Here is a 19,299-nt window from a genome sequence, read left to right as displayed (position 1 = left end):
GATGATGACAGCACAGGATAGGACAGGATTCAGATCTGTTGTTCCTGGAGTCTCAATGAATCATGCTCAACTTGACGGCGCATAACAACAATCTTTAGAGCAGACGGCCTCTTCTATCACCTGTGGGACAGCTTGTGGATTCAAACCACTAACTTTGATATTGTAGCATAGCTTGTAAGTGTTGTGCCACCAGAGCTTCTTAATTGAGGTGAACACAGACATCTTTCAAGAGGGCAGCTGAATTAGGCCTAGGCTTCCCAAGGCCAGGTGGTTTTCTTATCCAGGGCTTGTGCTTGCAACAGTTTCAATTTCCTGCTTTCCTCGGAGTGCTTCTATTAAAATCTCATTTGCTTCCTGGTCATCTAGTAGAAATGTAATGTGTTCTCTTCCTTCAGTTATCCTCAGATACACTCATCAATGGGAAGTCTTTGACACATGAGTGTTTAAGCAGGAGAGGGTTAGTCACCACACAAAACCAGCAGTTGCTGCCTTCCTCCCTCAGCACCTGGAAGAGGTATGAACCTCTTTCTCCAAGAAGAGCCAGGCTGAGACACACACAGATGTCACCTGGTGGGGGGTGGTGATGAGATGCTTTTAGGTACCCGTGTCTCCCTTTTATCAGAATTAGGCAGTATTATATGTATAGGGTTAGTCTAGCTGGTTTGGCCTAGTCCATAGGGAGTTGGTATAGTATGGTCTGGTCTGTAGGGAGTTACACTGCTAAACCAAAGGTGGTGCCATTCTGCTGGTTCAAGCTTATCAGCTGTTCTGAGGGAGAAAGATGGACAGTTTCCTCCCGTGCGATTTACAGCCTCTGAAAACCTGTCGGAGGGTCTGATACAAGTCAGTTCCAACTCGACGGCAGTGATTATGAGTTTGAGCCTTCCTGCTTAGTTGGTGTTTGCAGATGTGCCCATGACTTTGGAAATGGATTCTTTTCTGTTCAGGGGACCCACACCAGCAGAAAGGAAAGAACATGATTCAGAATCAGTCTACCTCAGAATCCTAAACCCACAGGGAAAACCACCTGTACACACCCCGTTAGTTACCAGGTTTTAACTAACATTACAGAGCAGAGCCTGCCTTCCTGAGATCAGAAATAGCTGCACATGGAGAGCTATTTAAGGATCCCTACTAGTGTGCTGTATAATGTATTGGGCTACTAACCTAAAGGCCAGCATATCCTGTCAGCCACTCCCCAGGGCAGTCTTTTCCTCTCCAGATTTAACTCACTCACTGCTCTGGAGTTAGTTCTGACTCATAACCACCCTCCACCTGATTTCCAAGGCTGTAAATCATCAAGGGAGGAGACTGCTCATCTTTCTCCTGAGGAGCACCTGGTGGATTCGAGCCACTGATTAGCAATCCTTTTACTTAGCAGAAGCAGCACAACAACAGGCGTGGATTACACCATCAGACCTAGTTTACAGCCTTGTGACCTAGCAGCAGGTTGCAGAACTGTCTTGAGGGCAGTGTTTTTGTTCTGGTAACACTGTTTCTAAGGTGTTCACTTGTTAACCAAAAGATTTGCAGTTATTTGAAAGAAGGAGAAATTAAAATTTTCTGCTAGATACAATGTATGTACATGGTTGCTGGTTTTGCCTTCAGAAACCCACTTGACTCTAGGGGCTTTTACAGCTCTGTGTTGCAATAAAGAGTAGTAAATGCAATACCACTGTGCATGTTTCATTGTGCCTTTTAGCTTCACCCTGCTCTGGAGAGTGGATTTTTAACCTCCACACAGGATGGTGAAGCACATCATCTTCAGAATGGTAGATGTGAACTAGGCTAGGGCTAGCCTCAGGATCTCAGCATAGCAGGCATCACAGTCGTCAGGATGGTTTAACATGAATTTCTGTCTTATCTCCAGAGTTTCTGATTTAGCTGATCTCATGTGGAGTTCAAGAGTTTACATCTCTAGCTCAATGGTGTTTTGTACCATCAACTTGAGTTTTCAGAGGTGGTAAAGCACATGAGTTGATTGCCCAGCTTTCTTCCGCAGAGGAGTTGTTGGATTTGAACCACATGCCTTTGGGTTGACAGTGTAATTCCTTACCAGTAGGGCCACCACAGAGCTCTCTTTGTGTATCTAGTTCCCAGGTTTTGGGGACTACTAGAGGAAGCACCCAGTTAGAACACACCTGCTGCTCTGTGGAAGAAAGATGAGCACCCTTCTCCCAAATGATTTGCTGTCTCTGAAAACCCACTGGAGGGTCAGCTGTGTGTTGGCTTCTACCTGATGTCAAACAACAACAATAGATATGGTGAGGTGTCAGCCCCTAAGAAATTGCCATATCCAAACTCTGGATAATGTTCTGTGCATACAGTTGCCACCTCCTGCTCCAGCAAGTGAATAAACCTTAATAACATATCCCAAACCAAACCATCTGTTATGGAGTGAGCCATGTCACCCTCAGAATGTAAATCCATTGTTTTATTCTGTAACTGATGACATAAATGCTCAGTCTTCCTAATGCCCTTTGAAGCAAAGGGCCCAAAGTTTGGAAGCAAGTGACAAGTCCTTACCACGAGCTTCTAGTTCCAAGATGGGTAGGCAACAGGTGGTGAGAGAGATGTCCAAGAATGTAGAGCTTAAATCAGTCTGAGCCCATTGGCCACTTCCCTCTAAATCCTGTTTCTGCTTCCAGAGCTCCTTTTGTTCTGACATTCACCCTTTCCTCATCACTTCTCTTCAGAATCCTTCTCATCCCAACCCCTCTTTCACCACCAGCCAGGAGCTGAAAGCCTGGTAGCTTTACCTGTATGGTTCCACGGCAATCTGTGCCACTCAGGGTGGCGGAGAAGCCCAGTAGTGGCCAGGGTTGGGGTGCTGTTTGACCTTCCCCAGCAGAGTTTATGGGCTCCCCTGTGCTCATGCTCCCACATGGTCCCCTGCGTGTGTGCTGCTGTAGGTATGAACCTCATAAGGACACACACACTGGAGAGAAAAAATGAGAGTCTCCCTCTTGTTTATCCAAAACGAGGAAAGGAAAATTGGGAGAGGAGTCTTTTCCTGTTTGTTCCCCCAAATGATGAGGCATAATTTTAAAAATAGGCCTAAAAGGCGAGTCTTGGTTGATTTCTCCTCTGAGTAAAGGAGATAGGTTTCACATGGGTCAGAGAAAAGCTCAGGGATATTCACAATACAGCAGTAAAAATGTTTAGTTCATGTCCGATTTTAGTGTCAGTTTTAACTCTTGAGATCCTTTCTTTTGGAGACTGTACAAACCTCTGGGAGTTTTTTAGGGTGGAACACACATCCCTTTAATTTTCTCATGCTCAGAGCACCATGTGTGAAGAGTTAGCACGTCCTTCCGGCTGCTGGAAGCAGCATTGCTGGTTGGGCCAGGGGTGCTGGGGAGAAGGGTCTTTGAACAGCTTCAATGGATGCCCACCCCACCTCTTAACCCATGCCTCGGCTTATATGGCCTGTGCATCTGACACTTAGGGGCTGGAGTTCCTAGATCTCTTACACATCACTCCTGTTAGACTTTTAATACATGCAGGGCTGAAGTATCATGTTCCTTTGTGAGCAAATTACATTCCACTTTGTTGGGCTTGCAAAAACATTTCAGAAACTCTTAATGGTTTATGTAACCTGGAGCTAAGTGGTGCCACCATCATTGAAGAGGTTGTTGTACTGTCCTGTGATTGACTGCACATAGCATCTGTGATGTTTCTCTCTGATTTATTTTCTATTTGCCCCTCTCTAGTGGGATCTTGTGTGTGATAATGCCTGGAAGGTCCATATCACTAAGTTCTCCTTACTGGTTGGATTAATCTTTGGCTACCTAATAACTGGATGCCTTGCCGACTGGTGAGTACCGACGTGCATTGCACGCATCTTGGGAAGCTACAGCACTTATGCTGGCTAAGGGCAGTGGTCAGTGTTAGCAGGAAGGACTGGGCTTTGGCCCTGTTTTGGGTGTCAGAGTAGAAGGCTAAAGTTGTCATTTAGAAAGTTCAGAGCTGGAAGAATTTGGCCAAAGCACAAAACAGACCGTTTTGAAGTGAGAATTTAAATTCCCTGCCATTTCTAGCTGCTGGAATTTGGCCAAAGCTCTGTCTGCTAATGACATTTGATGTTTAGCCAGGAAGAACTGGAGGACTGGGGTGTGGGGCTGTGCAAGCTGGACCGTAGGGTCTTATACAGAAGATGTGTGAAAGGATGGTTCACACGCTTCAGGGCGGCATGAGGGAAAGAGGAACTGAAGGCTCATTCACCCTGTGAGTGCAAAGAATTGTCTAGACTTTAAGGGGGGGGGGGCATTGGCCATGAAGTAGGTCTGCAAGGTCCATGGATTAGCACTCTAAAAGAAGACACCATCTGGTTAATGGTCAGTAGAGGTGGAAAGGACATTCGGCAGAGGTGAGAGTAAAAATTGGCAATTTGGGTCAGAGAGGATACCCTAAAACTGGGAGCATAATATGGGGTACAGAATGAAGTGATGGGTTTGGAGCAGGGGAGATGGTGGCGATTGCTAATAATGACAGCACAGTATTAGCGACTAACACTGAATAACCTTTGTCTGGTAGGCACTGTGCTAAGATTCTCACACATTCAGATATTTCAGCCTCAAAACATGCTATTAGGTAAGGGCTATTATCACCCTCGTCTCACAGTTGGAAACTTGAAATCCCCAAGTTTGTTCATCTTTTAAGTTGAACAACCAGGATTTGAAACTCAGCCACATAGCCCCAGAGCCTTCAAAATCCAGTGTGCCACAAAACATTGAAGGCCCTGGGGATTCCCATCTAGGGTCACGGGAGCAGTAAACAACGGCTTGTCCAGGCAAGGACTGCTCCTGGGGAACGAGGTATAACTGTGCCTCTCCTACTAAGTTATTTTGTTGTTAGAGGAAAGTACTGTGAGTAAAGACAGCTTGGGCCCAATAGCGTCATAAGGTTGAAGAATGATACAGGACAAACCTCTTATTCTGGTGGCTGTGATACCTTCCAACCCCAGTTAGTGGGGAACACTGGCTAAGAGCACTAGAGACCCTGGGGTGAGGGCAAGCAAATCCTGAGATGGGAGAGAACAGGACATAGGGAATGCTAGCCAGGGAGCAGCACAGAAAGCAAGGCAGGGACTAGAGGAACTTTCAGACCACTTTCAGACCAAGATGTGGAGATTTCTCCTCAAAAGCTAATATACATTTGGAAGTTCCTTACTCACTAACATTGTAATATGGCTTTTTATGAGTTTGGAATTTGCTTCATCATCATTTGTATGACTTCTGACCATATCTTCAGTGGATATTAATTAAATAAAGAAAGAAAGAAACAATCTTCCAGTGACCCCAGGAGGCCAAGCCTACCCACAACCCTGGTTTCTGCGTGTGAACCTGTAGGGTTTTTTTTAGAATCAAATACTTGAGTGCTGAGGTCTTCGGTGTGCAGTTTACTCATCTGGATGGCATTCTAATCCCCGGTGATTTAACCATCAAGATGCTTATTTATTGTAAATTTTTATGCAGATAGAACCAAATGGGGGGGGGGGGAAAGACCAGGTTTTCTGGTCTGTTAAGAGACTGGTGAACTCCCTGAAAGTATGGCCTTACTCACTTTCAAACCTGAAACAAATGGTGAACAGTAACACCAGGAGAATAGAGACTGCTTAGAACAGTGATGCATGGTGAAAGGGGGAAATTTGCATGGGGATAAAACTCAGGAGAAAGGAAGAAATAGAAAAGAAGGATGAATGGAAACAGTAAATATATGGAGGAAATAGGAAGAGTGTTATGTTGTGGGAATTGCAGTCAATGTCTCTACAAAAAATGTGTGAATTATTGAGCAGAAAATCAGTCTGTGCTGTGAGCTGTCACTCAAAGCACAGCAAAAAGTTAAAAAAATGGCATTGTAATAGGTTAGGTAGATAATTCCTGAATTCAAAGAAATTTGTTTCTGATTTCCAAACAGAAATGATTCTACAGGGAAAGTAAACATAGATTTATGTTATTGAATCAGATACTCCATGGCAATTTGAAATTAACATTGTCCATAATTTCTCATGTCTTTTGTATACCTGTTATTCAGCCATCCTCAAGTATACACCAAGTGCAAATATAAGGGACAAAGAATTGGAGGCTTGACTTTCCAAGCAACCAGAAGTCTGATGTTGCACACCACCTTTTAAGTTCTTTTCCCAATGACTTCTTAGTGGTGGTTGAGAACTAGATGCTCTAGGGAGTAAAACCCAAACTGTTTTGTGTAATGATGGAAACATTTGTGTTGTGATGGAGAACTTGTGGGAGCCTGTTGGTTAGGGTTAGTGTTGGCTAACCTCTTGGTGACCTGGTGGGTCGCATGCATGCTGCCAACCCAGACACAGGTAGTTTCAATTCATCAGGTACTCTGAGGGAGAAAGATGGGATAACTCCCACTGTGCACTTTGTTGTTATTGTTATGTGCTGTCAAACAGGAACCTACTCATAGCTAACCCTCCAGTAGATTTTCAGAGGCTCTATACACAGAGAAGGAGGTTGCCCATCTTTCTCCCATGGAGCAGCTAATGTACTTGAAGCAAGTGCCGGTGCAATTACAGCTAGAGGGCCAGCTTTGAGTCTTTTCCAGCTCGACAGCAATGAGGATGAGGTTTGATTTTAGTTTGAAAGTTGAGGGTTTCTTTGCTCTGGCAATGTTTCTGAGAACATACATACACACAGAGGGAGTTCTAGATTTTGCCATTGTGGTCACCTGTCTTCGAATACCTGGAAGGTGTCTTCATTCATTTGTAAAGGGTGGACCATCACATCATAGACTAGCTTTCCTCAGATCATAATCAACATGTAATAAAATTGTCAGTGGTCTACCTGTTTTAAAAACAGTTTTCAGTACACCTTTTGTGTGGTGGTCTAAGTGCTGTATGTGTAAACATGGTTTAGATTTATGGGAATGAATGGCCTCAGTGGGTGAGCCTCTCCCTCTGTGGTCTGTCTAGGTGTCCTCCTGGTCTTTCTAACCATTTTGGCTCTACGATCTGGCCTCTATGTCTGCCCAGGAGCCCTCTAGGATTTGACTGAGATTCAGTGTGGGGGTGGGGAGGGGGCTTGGGCTGGAGTCATATCACTGTTTGTCCTGAAGGCTGGCTGTCTCCTGTTGGAAGGCCCTGTCCACATAGCACTTCTCACTGGGGACCCATTCATCCCTCTTTCCATGCTCCATGTAGTCTATAGCTCTAAGGTATTATGGGATTCCTTGTGGTTTTTATGACATCTCACTCTTTTGTAGAGTCCCTTTATTAAAATCTCTTCAGTTACTTAATTTGAGTGGGATGTCTGCTTCCTGTTGAGATCTGTTAGTATTCTTGGGCTGTGACAAATTGCCACAGACATGACTTGTGCAATACAGTTCTGTAGTTTAGAAATCTCTGGGGTACCAATAGGATGTCCGCAGTGCTTCCTAGAAGCTCTAGAAGAGAATTAATGTCTTTACCTTCTCTGTCTTCTAGAGGCCACCAGCATTTCAGGGCTCCTGGCGTCTTTCTTCTACTTCAAATACAGCAGCACTGACTGGGTTAAATCCCTGTCACATTGCCAGCTCTCTTCCTTGCAGCTGCTAGAGTTTCTCCCAATTTTAGAAACTCAAGTGATTAGAAAGGACTCACCTGCAGAGTCCTTGACTGGACTCTCATCCTTTGTCCCTTGGCTCTGTCAGGTACATGTTCACCAGCTTCTGGGATTAGGACTTGAGTGTCTTTGGAGGCCATTATTGTGTCTCCCACAAATAAAGTGATGAAGTAGGCTGTTGTCAAGATTTAGGAGTTTGACTGTCAGTCATCTTTGAGGAAGTGCTTCTCTGGGAAGCTGGTTCACACTGGAGCTCAAGTGTTGGTGCTCAGCTTACTGGGTGGTGCTGAGTCATTCGCACGTGCCTACCTGACAGCCTCCTCTCAGCAAGGATTCCTTCAGCTGCTCACCTGACCTTTCTCAAGATTGTGCAGTTTAAGTGAGGTGAACCCAGACCCAGACACCCCAACTTCAAAGGACACATTTGCCCCACAATCCTCAATTGGGAATTTTCACTTACTGATTTTAATCTTTTGGGAAGGAGAGATTTAGAAGAGCTTCTGCAAGTTGTTGTTATGTGCCGTCGAGTCACTAGCAACTCATAGCAACCCTATGTACAACAGATCTAAACTCTGCCCTGTCCTGTGCCAATCTCATTGCCTCCAACACACTCATCCCTATTGCCCCAGTCACCGAATCAATCCATCTCCCAGAGGGCCTTCCCATCCTGCACCTGCCCTCCACCCTCCCAAGCATGATGTCTCTCCAAGGACTGGTCTCTCCTTACAACATGACCAAAGTATGTCAGATGAACCCTCAGAATCCTTGCCTCCAAGGAGCAGCCTGGTTTAACCCTCTCCAGAATGAATCTGTTTTCTTAGCAGTCCATGGCACCCTCAGCACTCTTCTCCAACACCAAAGCTCAAAAGCATCAATTCTCCTTCTGTCCTCCCTGGTCGTTGTCCAGCTCTCTGACGCATAACAAGGGATTGCAAAGACCATGGCCTGTACCAGACGCACCTTAGTCTCTAGAGATACACTGTTGCTCTTGAGTACTTTAGAGAGGTCCCTAACAGCAGACTTTCCCATCACAATACATTTTTTTATTTCCTGGCTGCTGGTGCCAAGAGTGTCGACCGTGGAGCCAAGCAGACTAAAGCTGTGAACAATCTCAATCTCCTCACCATCCATTCTGATTCTGCTAATTGGTCCAGTGGTGAGAATCTTTGTCTTCTTGACATTGAGCCTCAGTCCATACAGAAGGCTGCAGTCCTTGACCCTCTGCAGAAAGCGCTTCAGGTCCTTCTCAGTTTTAGCAAGCAGGATTGTATCATCTGCATAATGCAGATTGCTGATAGATCTTCCACCAATCCTGATGCCACATTTCTCCTCATAGAGCCCAGCCTCCTGGATGACCTGTTCTGCGTACAGGTTGAAAAGGTATGGAGACAGGACACATCCCTGGCATACGCCCTTCCCAATTTTGAACCATGCAGTGTTTCTGCAAGTTACAAGTAAATAAAAATCTGAGATCTTTCAGAGGTATCAGAGTAGGGGAAAGGACCCCAGGAAGGAATCAGAATGACAAGAGCCAGTGCATGTGCTCTTGACTCTGTGCTGTGGCTGGCTTCAAAGGGCAGCCCAGCCATGTCCCTTTTACAAATAGAAGAACTAAGGCTTGTGGAGGGGAAAAAATGGATACATTAAACTAACTGAAAGCATACCCACTGCAATGAAGTTGATTCTGACTCAAGAAGACCTTCCATCAAGTGTAAATCTTGAGGAGAGAGCATTTCTCTCTTTCACAGAGTAGCTAATGGCTTTGAACCACTGACGTTTTAATTAGCAGTCCAACACGTAACAGATTGCATCCTTTTCCACTACTCTTAGATGAAGTTGGTTTTATTTTTCATTGTGGTAAAAGTCTATGGGAAGGGAGTTCTGCTGGCCTAGTGGCAAGAAGCTGCACTGCAATGCCAAAGGCACGCCATTTGAGGCTACCAGCCGCTCTGCAGGAGAAGGATCAGCAATCTTCTCCTGTTCAATTTCTGCCTCTGCAAACCTGCTGGAGGGTCAGCTATGAGTTGGTTCTGACCTGATGGTACACAACAAACAATAAAACACTTGCCAGTTCAACAGTTTTTATGTATTAGATTTTTGAGTTAATTTCTCTTCATTTAGGAAACCAATTGGAATTCTCTTCAATTTGTTGTTGTTGTTAAGTGCCATCGAGTTGCAGGTGACTCATAGCGACCCTATGAAGGAGAGTCCTCAACACTTGGGTGTCTTTTTTCCAGGTTCATAGGGTTTCTGGAGGCAAGCTATTATGGGAGTGGATGCCACTCCTCCTTCCAAGCTTGCTTCACCCCACTCTGTCCGCATTGGGTAACCAACCATTAACACATTTGACACATCAGTCTCACAGTGTTCAGCCTCACAGCAACTGCAAATTACCGCTCTACAGCACCTTGTACACCAGGACTATACAACCTAGAGGAATGTCTGAACAAAAACACAAAAGGCCTGAGGGCCACAGATTAATAGTCACCTGCCTTTGGCTTGGTAACATCGCTTTCTGTCCACTGGGACAGCTAATCTTTCTCTTCAGTTTAGGAAGTCATATCTTAATTTGATTTGCCACTTTGTTTGGACAAAATCTTCTCTGTAACCTTTTCTGAAATGGCCTCAGTGAGTCCAGCAGTGGCCAAATGAAGCAAGGGTTAAAATCTTCTTAGACAAGCTAATTGACTTCTGTTGGTATTGAACTCCCAGCCTCGGCCTCATTTTGCAAACTTGAAGTGACTAATTTGAGCCAGTGCAGCCTCATAGTGAGCCTGTTGGTCAGAGTAGAACTTCCTTATACGGTGTCCAGGGCTCAGAATCTCTATTGAAGGTGCCTGATCATCCTCCTCATGCCGTGACTATTGGGTAGAAACCACTAACCTTTTGGTTAGCAGATGTGCATTTAACCAGTGCTCCGCCAGGATTCTTAATGAGGGTTCCCAAACTAAACCAACTACTGCTGAGTAAGATATTCTGAGTGAAATTCTATTCTTTTGATTCCCCTTCTCCTCTCATTTTCTTAAAATTACAACCATCTCCACAAAGTGGGACTGTGACTTATTGGGGTTTTTGGGGTGTTTTTTTGTTTTTATAGTAAATCTCTCTCAAGAGAGATAATATAACATAAAATTTGCCCATTTGAGGCACACAGTTAAATGAATTTTAATCTACTTGCAGAATTACACATCATCACCCCAATATAACTTAAAAACATTTCCACCACCCTACAAAGAAGCCCTTTCTGGTCCCTCCTCTTTCCTACTCAAGCCCTGTTGTGGGGAGCTGTCAACTCAGCTGTGACTCAGAGCGGCCCTATGAACAGTGGATCTGAATCTTTTCCTTCCCTGTGCCATCCTCACCATCGCTGACAGACTTGAACCCATTCAAGTCACTGTGTCAGTCCATCTTGCTGAGGACCCTCCACCTTTCCAAGTATGATATCCTTCTCCAAGGTCTGACCCCTCCTTACAGCATACCCAAAGTATGTGAAATATAATTTTACCACTCATATCTCCAAGGAACACTGTGGTTTAGTTTCTCCAGGACAGACCTGTGTAATACACACACACACACACACACACACACACACACTCACACACACACACTCACACTGGCAGTCCATACAATATCCAACAGCACAGATTCAAAGCATCAATTCTTCTATTATCCTTAATCATTGTCCAACTATCAGATGCATAACAAGCAATTGAGAAGATCATGACTTGGATCGAGTGCACCTTAATCTTTTAGCTGACATCATTGTTCTTTAGCACTCTGGTGGGGTCACTGACAGCATATTTTCCCAGTGCAATATGTGTTTTGCTTTCTTGACTACTGATACCAAGCAAGATGAGTCATTGGCAACTCAATCTCTTCTACATCTATTATGATATTTTCTATTGAACTGGTGTTGAAGAAATTTTTCTTGGCATTGAGATATAATCCATATTGAAGATTATGGTCCTTGGTCTTCTTCAGCAAGTCCTCCTCACTTTCAGTGAACAAGGTTGTGTCATTGGCCAGTTGACTGGTGGGGGCTTTCTCAGTGGAGTGATGATCTAAGCCCTTGTTGTTGTTATGTGCCATCAAGTTGCATGTGGCTCATAGCAAACTTGTATACAACAGCTCTAAACCTTGCTCTATCTTGGGCCAACTTTATTGTTTGTGACATACCTACCTCCGATAGGCTGTGATAGACTAGGAACCTAATTAACAGCCCAAAGAGGAAGCAGAGCTGCTTCGTCTGCACCTGGGCTGACTTCTGCACCAATTCTAAAGGTCAGTCATTTGTCAAGACACTGTGCTGTGTGTGTCAAGGTTTAGGTTTGAGGAGTTATTGTTGATTTTGCTAATCTGGCTTTGAATGACTCATGTATATACCTTAAAGTAATGTGGAAAATATGGAGGAAAAGTAAAAAAAAAGTAAAATGATTCTTACTGTCATTGACTCTGTAAAAGTGTAAGAGTCAACAATGAATTGAATTCATGTCTCCATTCTTTTACCCAGCAGCTATTTGATCTCTGCTTCACAATCTATAATATGAAGGGGTTAGATTTCCTTCTATGTCTATTACTCTAAATCTATTAAAATGGTTGGAAATGAGACAAAGAATTTGAATCAACAACAACAATCATTCAGGGCAGACTGAGCCCTTGGTGGGTGTTGGCATCTGCTGTCACTCTTTCGTGACTATTCTTACTTGTTTCACTGTCCCCTTACAGGCTTGGCCGGCGACCTGTGCTGCTGTTTTCCATCATCTTCATCCTGATCTTTGGACTGACCGTGGCACTGTCAGTGAATGTGACAATGTTCAGCACTCTCAGGTTCTTTGAAGGATTCTGCTTGGCTGGAATAATTCTCACCTTGTATGCATTACGTAAGTAGCCACCTTCTTATCTGCTCTTAAAAAAAATAGCAAAAGTCTTTGTTTGTTTGCACATTCTGGGGAGAAGTGCTATGCATTCTTACTGTTTGAGATGGAAATCTTTTGGAGTACCAACTTGAATGGCTTCATCTGCTGTGAAGAGTTTCTCAGCTAAGGTCACTGAGCATGCATACAGTTGATTCTAATCTTGAGCTGAGGCTTGATGTGGATCAGAGGCCATGGTGGTTGCTGTTGTCAGGTGCTCTTGAGTCAGCTGTGACACATGACCCTGTGCACAACATACTGGAACCTTGTCCTGTCCTGCGTCGTCCTCTCTCAACAAAGTCGGCCTTTTGTTCCAGTCATTGTCAGTATATCTCATTAAAGGTCTTCACCTCTTTTGGTGACCTACTTTTCCCAGCATGATTCCCCCTTTTCCCAGCATGATTCCCCCTTCCCCCCCTAGAACTAGTCCCTCTTGACAACATGTCCAAAGTTTGTGAGGTGAAACGTCACCATCTTTGTCACTTAAGGACACTTCCTCTACGACAGACTTGTTTGTTCCTTTGACGGTCCACAAGATATTACATCCTCTTCTCCAACATGAAAATTATCAAAGACGTTAATTCTTCGTCAGTCTTCCTTATTCAATATGCAGCTTTTGCATACATATGAAGCAATTGAAAACTACCATGGCTTGTGCCAGGTTCATATTAGTCTTTAAGGTGACACACTTGTTCTTTATTGCTTTGGAGTGCTCCTCACCAGCATAGTTCCCCAACTCAACAAGTCTTTTAGATTTCTTGACTGCTGCTCCCAAGAATGGTGATTGTGAAACCAAGTAAAGTGAAATCATTGACAGCTTCATTTTTTTTAATCCATCTGACATGGTGTTGCTTATTGATGGAGGGCTGTGTAATTGCTTGATAAAGTGGTAACCAACTCTTAGGAATACATAAAGAATTATACATGAAATACAATGAACATCAGATATAGAGGCAGACAAGCAAGCTGACTAGATACCAATGGAAAAGAACATTACAGAGAAGAAGAAGAAAAAGGATATTTATGTTGTGGGTATTGTAATTAATGTTATGAAACAAAATATGTGTTTCATAAAAAAAAACCCCAAAACTAATTTGCTTTGTAGACTTTGACTCAACTCATAATTTTACAGAAAAGGTGAGTGGCCTTGGTGATAGGTGTTTTGGGATTCTGTCTTTGACAAGCCATATGGGTCTTGGGCTGGATAATGGCTCCAGACAAAGAGTTGGCCTGTGCCGAGAAGCCAGGTCAAACTTCTTTTCATGAGGAGACCCTGGTCCCGCTTTCAGGTATTCTGTTGGACCCCATGTGTGGACATGTTGGGGTCTTCTACTTCACATAAGTCTTTGGAGACCTCTTAGCTCTCATGGGAGGATGCTAGTCTAGTGCTTCCTGCCAGAGGAGCACAGATGTGCATGGCTCCGTGTTGGGAACTGAGCAGAAAGGACACCCTGCATATCACCAGACCAAGTGCTTAGCAAACTTAACCAGAGAATATTAATGGAAAATTCCCTTAAAGCAAAAAACAATCTAGCAGTTTTCCATCACATGCCAACTGCTCATGATTGACTGTTAATACCAGAGAACAGAGAGAAGACTTCTGAGGCAGTGCAAGGCTTGGTGAAGAAGAATACTTGATTGATCTGCCAGTGAGCCAGAAGGGGGATAGAGATGGTGTACCCAAATCAAAAAAGGTTGTTACTAAAGTATACCCTGAATATCCCCCAGCCAGGAAAGAGTTGGCCTGCTCTGCACTGCTGCAGCCCCACACGCAGCTGCATCGACCAACTTTTGTCATGTGGTTGGCCCTGTGGAACTTACTGCTGCATTTACTATACAAAATGATGCAGATTGTTTTTTCCATTATAATCTGATTGTCTCCTGACTTTCTTATATTATATTCTCTTCCATTTCAGAATTATTTTAAAAAAGAGTATGTTTATCCTAAGAAACTACTTTTGGTTTTATCTGATCGGCAGAGTCTCCTACAACTCAAGAGTCTGCAGACTTTCTGTAAAGGGCTAGATGGTATATACAGTTAAGTAGAGACAATCAATGCGATTAATTAGAGATAGTCAATACAGTAGGCTTAATGGGCCAAGCAGCCTCTGTCCCAGCTCCTCACCTCTACCTGTTAGCATGAAAGTACCATGCATGATACTTTGTGTTCCAGCAGATTTTACAAAAACAGGGGGTCAGCTAGAGGTCATACTTTTCCAACCCCTAGTGATGCTATTCTGTCTTTCTACTGATGCTAGCTTAGCCTTGAGTAGATCATTTGTTTGAACCTGGGAATGAGCTTTAAATTTTTACTTTTCTGATTTCACCCTCACCTTCCTACTTTCTTTTCTCCTTTGTCCCATTTTTGTCTCCTCAATTTTAACATAGTTTGCATTGTATAAGCTGCCTTCATTTTTTTTTTTTTGGTTCCTGAAATAAAAGGAGACATAAAAAACGGTCATAGTGTCTTATACTGAGGCTCCAAGTCAGACAGATGTCGCAACAAATACCATTGCAATGAAAAGTCCTAAGGCTAGCCAGGTGCACATGGTCTGAGCTATCTGGTGTCAAAATTAAACGCACCGCCATCAAGTCAGTTCTAACTCATACCAACCCTCCATCTAGTTTCCCAGGATTATAAATCTTTACAAGATGAGACTTCCCATCTTTCCCTCAAAGGTGACTTTGATCCACCTTTCAGCTAGTAGAGCAGCACTTAATGTGCTGTGCCACCAGAGCTCCTTGTATGTGATGTCTCAATTAATTCCCCTCACTGCAGTCAAGTTGAACCCACTAGCTGACCTGTCCCTGGGTTCTGGGGTTGTAAATTCATGAGAGAAGATTGCCTGTCTTTGAGCCACTCATGCATTCAAACTGTGAGAGAAGCATGGCTTTTGGGTTAGCATTGCAGTTCTTTATGGAGAGACCTCCCTGTATTTGTTGATGGTGGTGGCAGTGATGGTGTTAGGTGTCAACTATGACTTTTTGTGATTTTATGAAAAGATCTGAACCTTGGCCTACCCTGCACCATGTTCAAGGTCTCTACTGCACTCAAGCTCATTGTTACAGTCACTGTGTCCGTCTATCTTGTCAAGGTATCTAGTGAAGTCAAGTTAAAATAAGACATAAAGCTATATGGGATTACTTGGAGCTCACTGAGATCATATTTAAGCCTATGAGTTGATGCGGGAGAGTAAGAGATGGCAGCAGAGTTCTGTTCAGCAAGGGAGAAGAAAAGCAAATAAATAAAGTCGTAGTTGCAGACAGGATTGGAGTTGAATGTGGTAGGCTGATGTGGGCAGTCCCCTCTCCACAAAGACAGCAGTCTGGGAAGGAGACAGAGGCTGGTGATAAGAACTAACAGAGGTGCTCCCAGTCCATGGAAGTAATGAGTTTTTAAATTCATGTTTGTGCCAGAGTTTTACATCTAAGTAGTATATGTGCTAGGAGCCCAGGTGGTGCATTGGTTACATGTTGGCTTGTGATCTGAAAGATCAGTAGTTCGAATCCGTCTGCCACTTGGTGGGAGAGAGAGTAGTCTGCTTCCTTAAAGTTGCAGCCTCTGAAGCCCTATGAGGTAGTTGTAGCTGTATTCTGTTCAACAGGGTCACTATGAGTTGAAACTGACTTGATGGCAGAGGGTTTAGTTTAAGGGTTTGTTTTGGTTTGGGTTTTTTTACTTTGTTTCTAATATGTAGTATTAGTTAACGCTTGACATTTCCTTGATAATAACTTGCTTAAAGGGAATCCGGTCACAGGGTTGAATTACTTCTTTTACAAAATTCTTTAACAATTTAAACCTTTAGGGCATTGATTATTTTGTCTGATTTTTAATGGTCCCCACCACCACAGGCCTTCATCTCATTTAATGCATCTCCTGGAAAGGCCTGGACCTTCTCAGCAGAGCTGAGCATCATTCCATTTTTAGTCTCCCAGGTGCTTGGCAGTGTGATAAAGTAATTTTTTTCTCTCTCATTAGTATATTTAGTATATTGTGTGGCTTGCTGTGAGGGCTGAGGTAGTTCTGAGCAAAGGAGCTTTGATGGCCTAGTGATAAGGAACTGTGTTGCCAACCTAAAGACACATGGTTCAAATCCAGTAGCTGCTCCACAGGAGAAAGATGGGCAGTCTCTTTCTGTGTGAATCTGCTAGAAGGACAGCTATGGTTTGGTTTCAACTCGATGGTACATAACAATAACAACTGACTCTGAATGTTTTTTATTTTAGCTTTATTTGCAAGACTGCTTCATGGTTTTTCTGATTTTGAACTTTTCTAAGCCACAGTTAAATTTTATTCTAAACTTTATTTCCTTCAAGATGCTGGAGGAAGACATGGTTATATAATGAGGGTAGAAAATAAAGACCATTACCTTCTTCTCAAGGATCGCTGGGTGGTGTGACCAGTTAACATATGCAGCTGCTAACCAACGGCTGTCAGATCAAGGCCACCTAGAGGCACTTGGTATAAAAAAGGCCTGTGATCTCCTTCTGAAAAGTCAGCCATTGAAAACCTTAAGGAACACAGTTCTACACGCTTGGGTCCCATGAGTCAGATACGACTCCATGGTAACAGGTTTGGTGAGTTCCTCGGGAATCCAGAGGATCCACAGAAGTGAGTGTGTGCTGGTCAGCGAGAGGGAACGACAGAGCTGAGAGGGCAGGACTGAAGCAGGGGTTCTTGCTGCTCTGAGACTATGGACGATAGATAGCGAAATCATTCAGGACATCTGAGCTACACTACCAACTGAAGTGTGTCCATTCCCTGGGGAAAAAAGAAAGGAAAAACTTAGCTGAAGAAGTAGGGAAACACAGACAAGATGCAATAGGTCATTTCCTTATTTGTTTATGAAAGCAAAGTCTGAGCAAAGACTAAAGAGTTGCTTTCCAGTGTACACGGCTATAATTTGTTGTGGCACGCATGTTTTCACAACTAGCAGGATAATAGAGCACTGTATAAAAGGAGTCTGGAGGAAGCGATGGGACAGCTACAGCATTCTGAGGTAATTTGGTGTTGGATATAGTAAGTCCTAGAGAAGAAAATCAGGGGCCCTGGTGGGGCTGTGGTTAAAGCACCTAGCTGCTCAAACCCATCAGCAATTCTACAGGACAAAGATGTGGCATCCTGCTTCTGTGAGATTACAGCCTTGGAGACTGGAATAGTTGTTTGTCCTGTATGACCACTGTGAGTTAGGATCACCATGTAGATGATGGTTTGGGTTTTTGTTTGTAGGAGAAAACATTTCATTTTTATTTTTTCAGTAAGTTAAAATTTTTTGGAGTGGTCAAATGAGAATTCCCCCCCCCCTTTTTTTTGCCTAACAGCATAAAAATCACTAGATAAAAAAAGTCTCCTAGAACTTCATATTCTCATCATGATTACACCTCATAAACCTAGGTGGCCTCAATAATTGAACAAATAATACAGGTCATCAAGGCGTGAACAGAATTTCACAGGTGATTGAGTTACTGACACAGTGCAGACTTTACAGGTCTGTCTCATGTGACTTTGCTGTAGGCATGGGGCAGTTCTCTTCCTCATGTGTCCCTTAACGCCTTAGACTCTCTGCAGCACATGATGGGATGTCCTGGTGATGTATGAGGTTAAGTATTGGACTGTTAACTGGATGCCAGCAGTCTGAATCCACGTAAAGACTTACAAGCTCAGAGAGCCTCTGAAGGGTTGCCATGAGTCAGAATTAAATCAGCGGCATTAGGTTTGGCAAGTGGCTGAAGAATATCTAATGCTTTTCTTCTTTTTTTCTCCTTTCCCCACTATTCCACTTATTTCTCTAATTTTATATTTATCTGAGCTAACATTCTTTGGAACATATTTGGCCAGCAGTGTTGTTAGGCATCAAAGCTGTGCTAAATATTATTAAAAATAAAGAAATAAAAGGGATTGTCCCAGAGCCTGTGTGAGTTATTGAGCTGTGGAATGAGTAAAATGAAGACTGCTTTTAAGCAGGAATGCTTTCAACTCTTGTGCTGTTGACTTCTTTTGGGGAGCAAATATTTGCCTTGCATTTAGGTTAAAGGAAGGTTTCATGTAAACATGTGCTTGATGGTTGGATTCTGTCCATCTCTCCCTCCCACCGTCTCTCGATCTTCAGATACCCGGGTGGCCCATTACTCCCAGTCAGAGCCAGCCCTCTGAGTGACAGTCCCGTTCTTGAGTGGGGCAGGCCCCGCAAGCAGGGCATTTTCCACTGTGCTGTGTCATATGTTACTGTTTGCCATAAAAATTTGACAAGCAATTTTTATTTATTTGTACACCAAAGTTCAAAAGAATTTTGGCGCTGCCCAGGTTCAAACTGTCGTGACAGGGAACATAGAGTAGATGGAGACCTGTCCTTTCCTCTTTCTTTTCTAGAAACATTGCTACAACTACAGTTGTGCTTTCAAAAAGCAAAGGAGTACGTTTATGAACAAAGAGTTATGGGAGGTTGGTTCTGTACCTCGCTTCCCTCTGATTAACCACAGTGTCTGCACACAGCCATAGAAAATGGAGTGGATTTAATCCTGAGGAAGGGGCTTGGTGGTGCTGGGAGGCCATTGTGCTCCATGGCCTGCAATGGAGGGGACACTCAACCGGCAGAGAAGTAGTTTATCTCAGCTTCATGCCACTCTTCAAATAAAAATCATTCACACATTCTCTTTTCCTCTGCATGTTTTTGATAGCACTCTGGTTTATATGGAGCTTTGGTGGCCTACGCCATAGGAGGTTATGCTGCTGACCCAAATATAGTACATCTGGCAGCTCAAATCCATGAACAGTTCTGAGGGAGAATAATAGTCTCCTCATGCGATGTACAGCCTCT

At 43.6% G+C, this 19,299-nt stretch overlaps 1 protein-coding gene across 1 annotated transcript in view; it reads left to right on the top strand.

Moving 5' to 3' along the window:
• The window catches only part of SLC22A23 (solute carrier family 22, member 23), a 124,320-nt gene that overhangs the window by 45,772 nt on the left and 59,249 nt on the right, over positions 1-19,299 (top strand). Inside the window, exons 2-3 of the mRNA XM_006888723.1 lie at positions 3,714-3,817; positions 12,294-12,448. Of these exons, the coding sequence (XP_006888785.1) occupies positions 3,714-3,817; positions 12,294-12,448 (259 nt within the window). The remainder of the gene's footprint in view (positions 1-3,713; positions 3,818-12,293; positions 12,449-19,299) is intronic.

This window comes from Elephantulus edwardii, unplaced genomic scaffold, assembly GCF_000299155.1.
Source record: "Elephantulus edwardii isolate Elephantulus edwardi_28Jun2011 unplaced genomic scaffold, EleEdw1.0 scaffold00071, whole genome shotgun sequence".
Taxonomy (NCBI): domain Eukaryota; kingdom Metazoa; phylum Chordata; class Mammalia; order Macroscelidea; family Macroscelididae; genus Elephantulus; species Elephantulus edwardii.
Note: the sequence above shows the minus strand (reverse complement) of the source record. Positions and strands in the feature narration are given on the sequence as shown.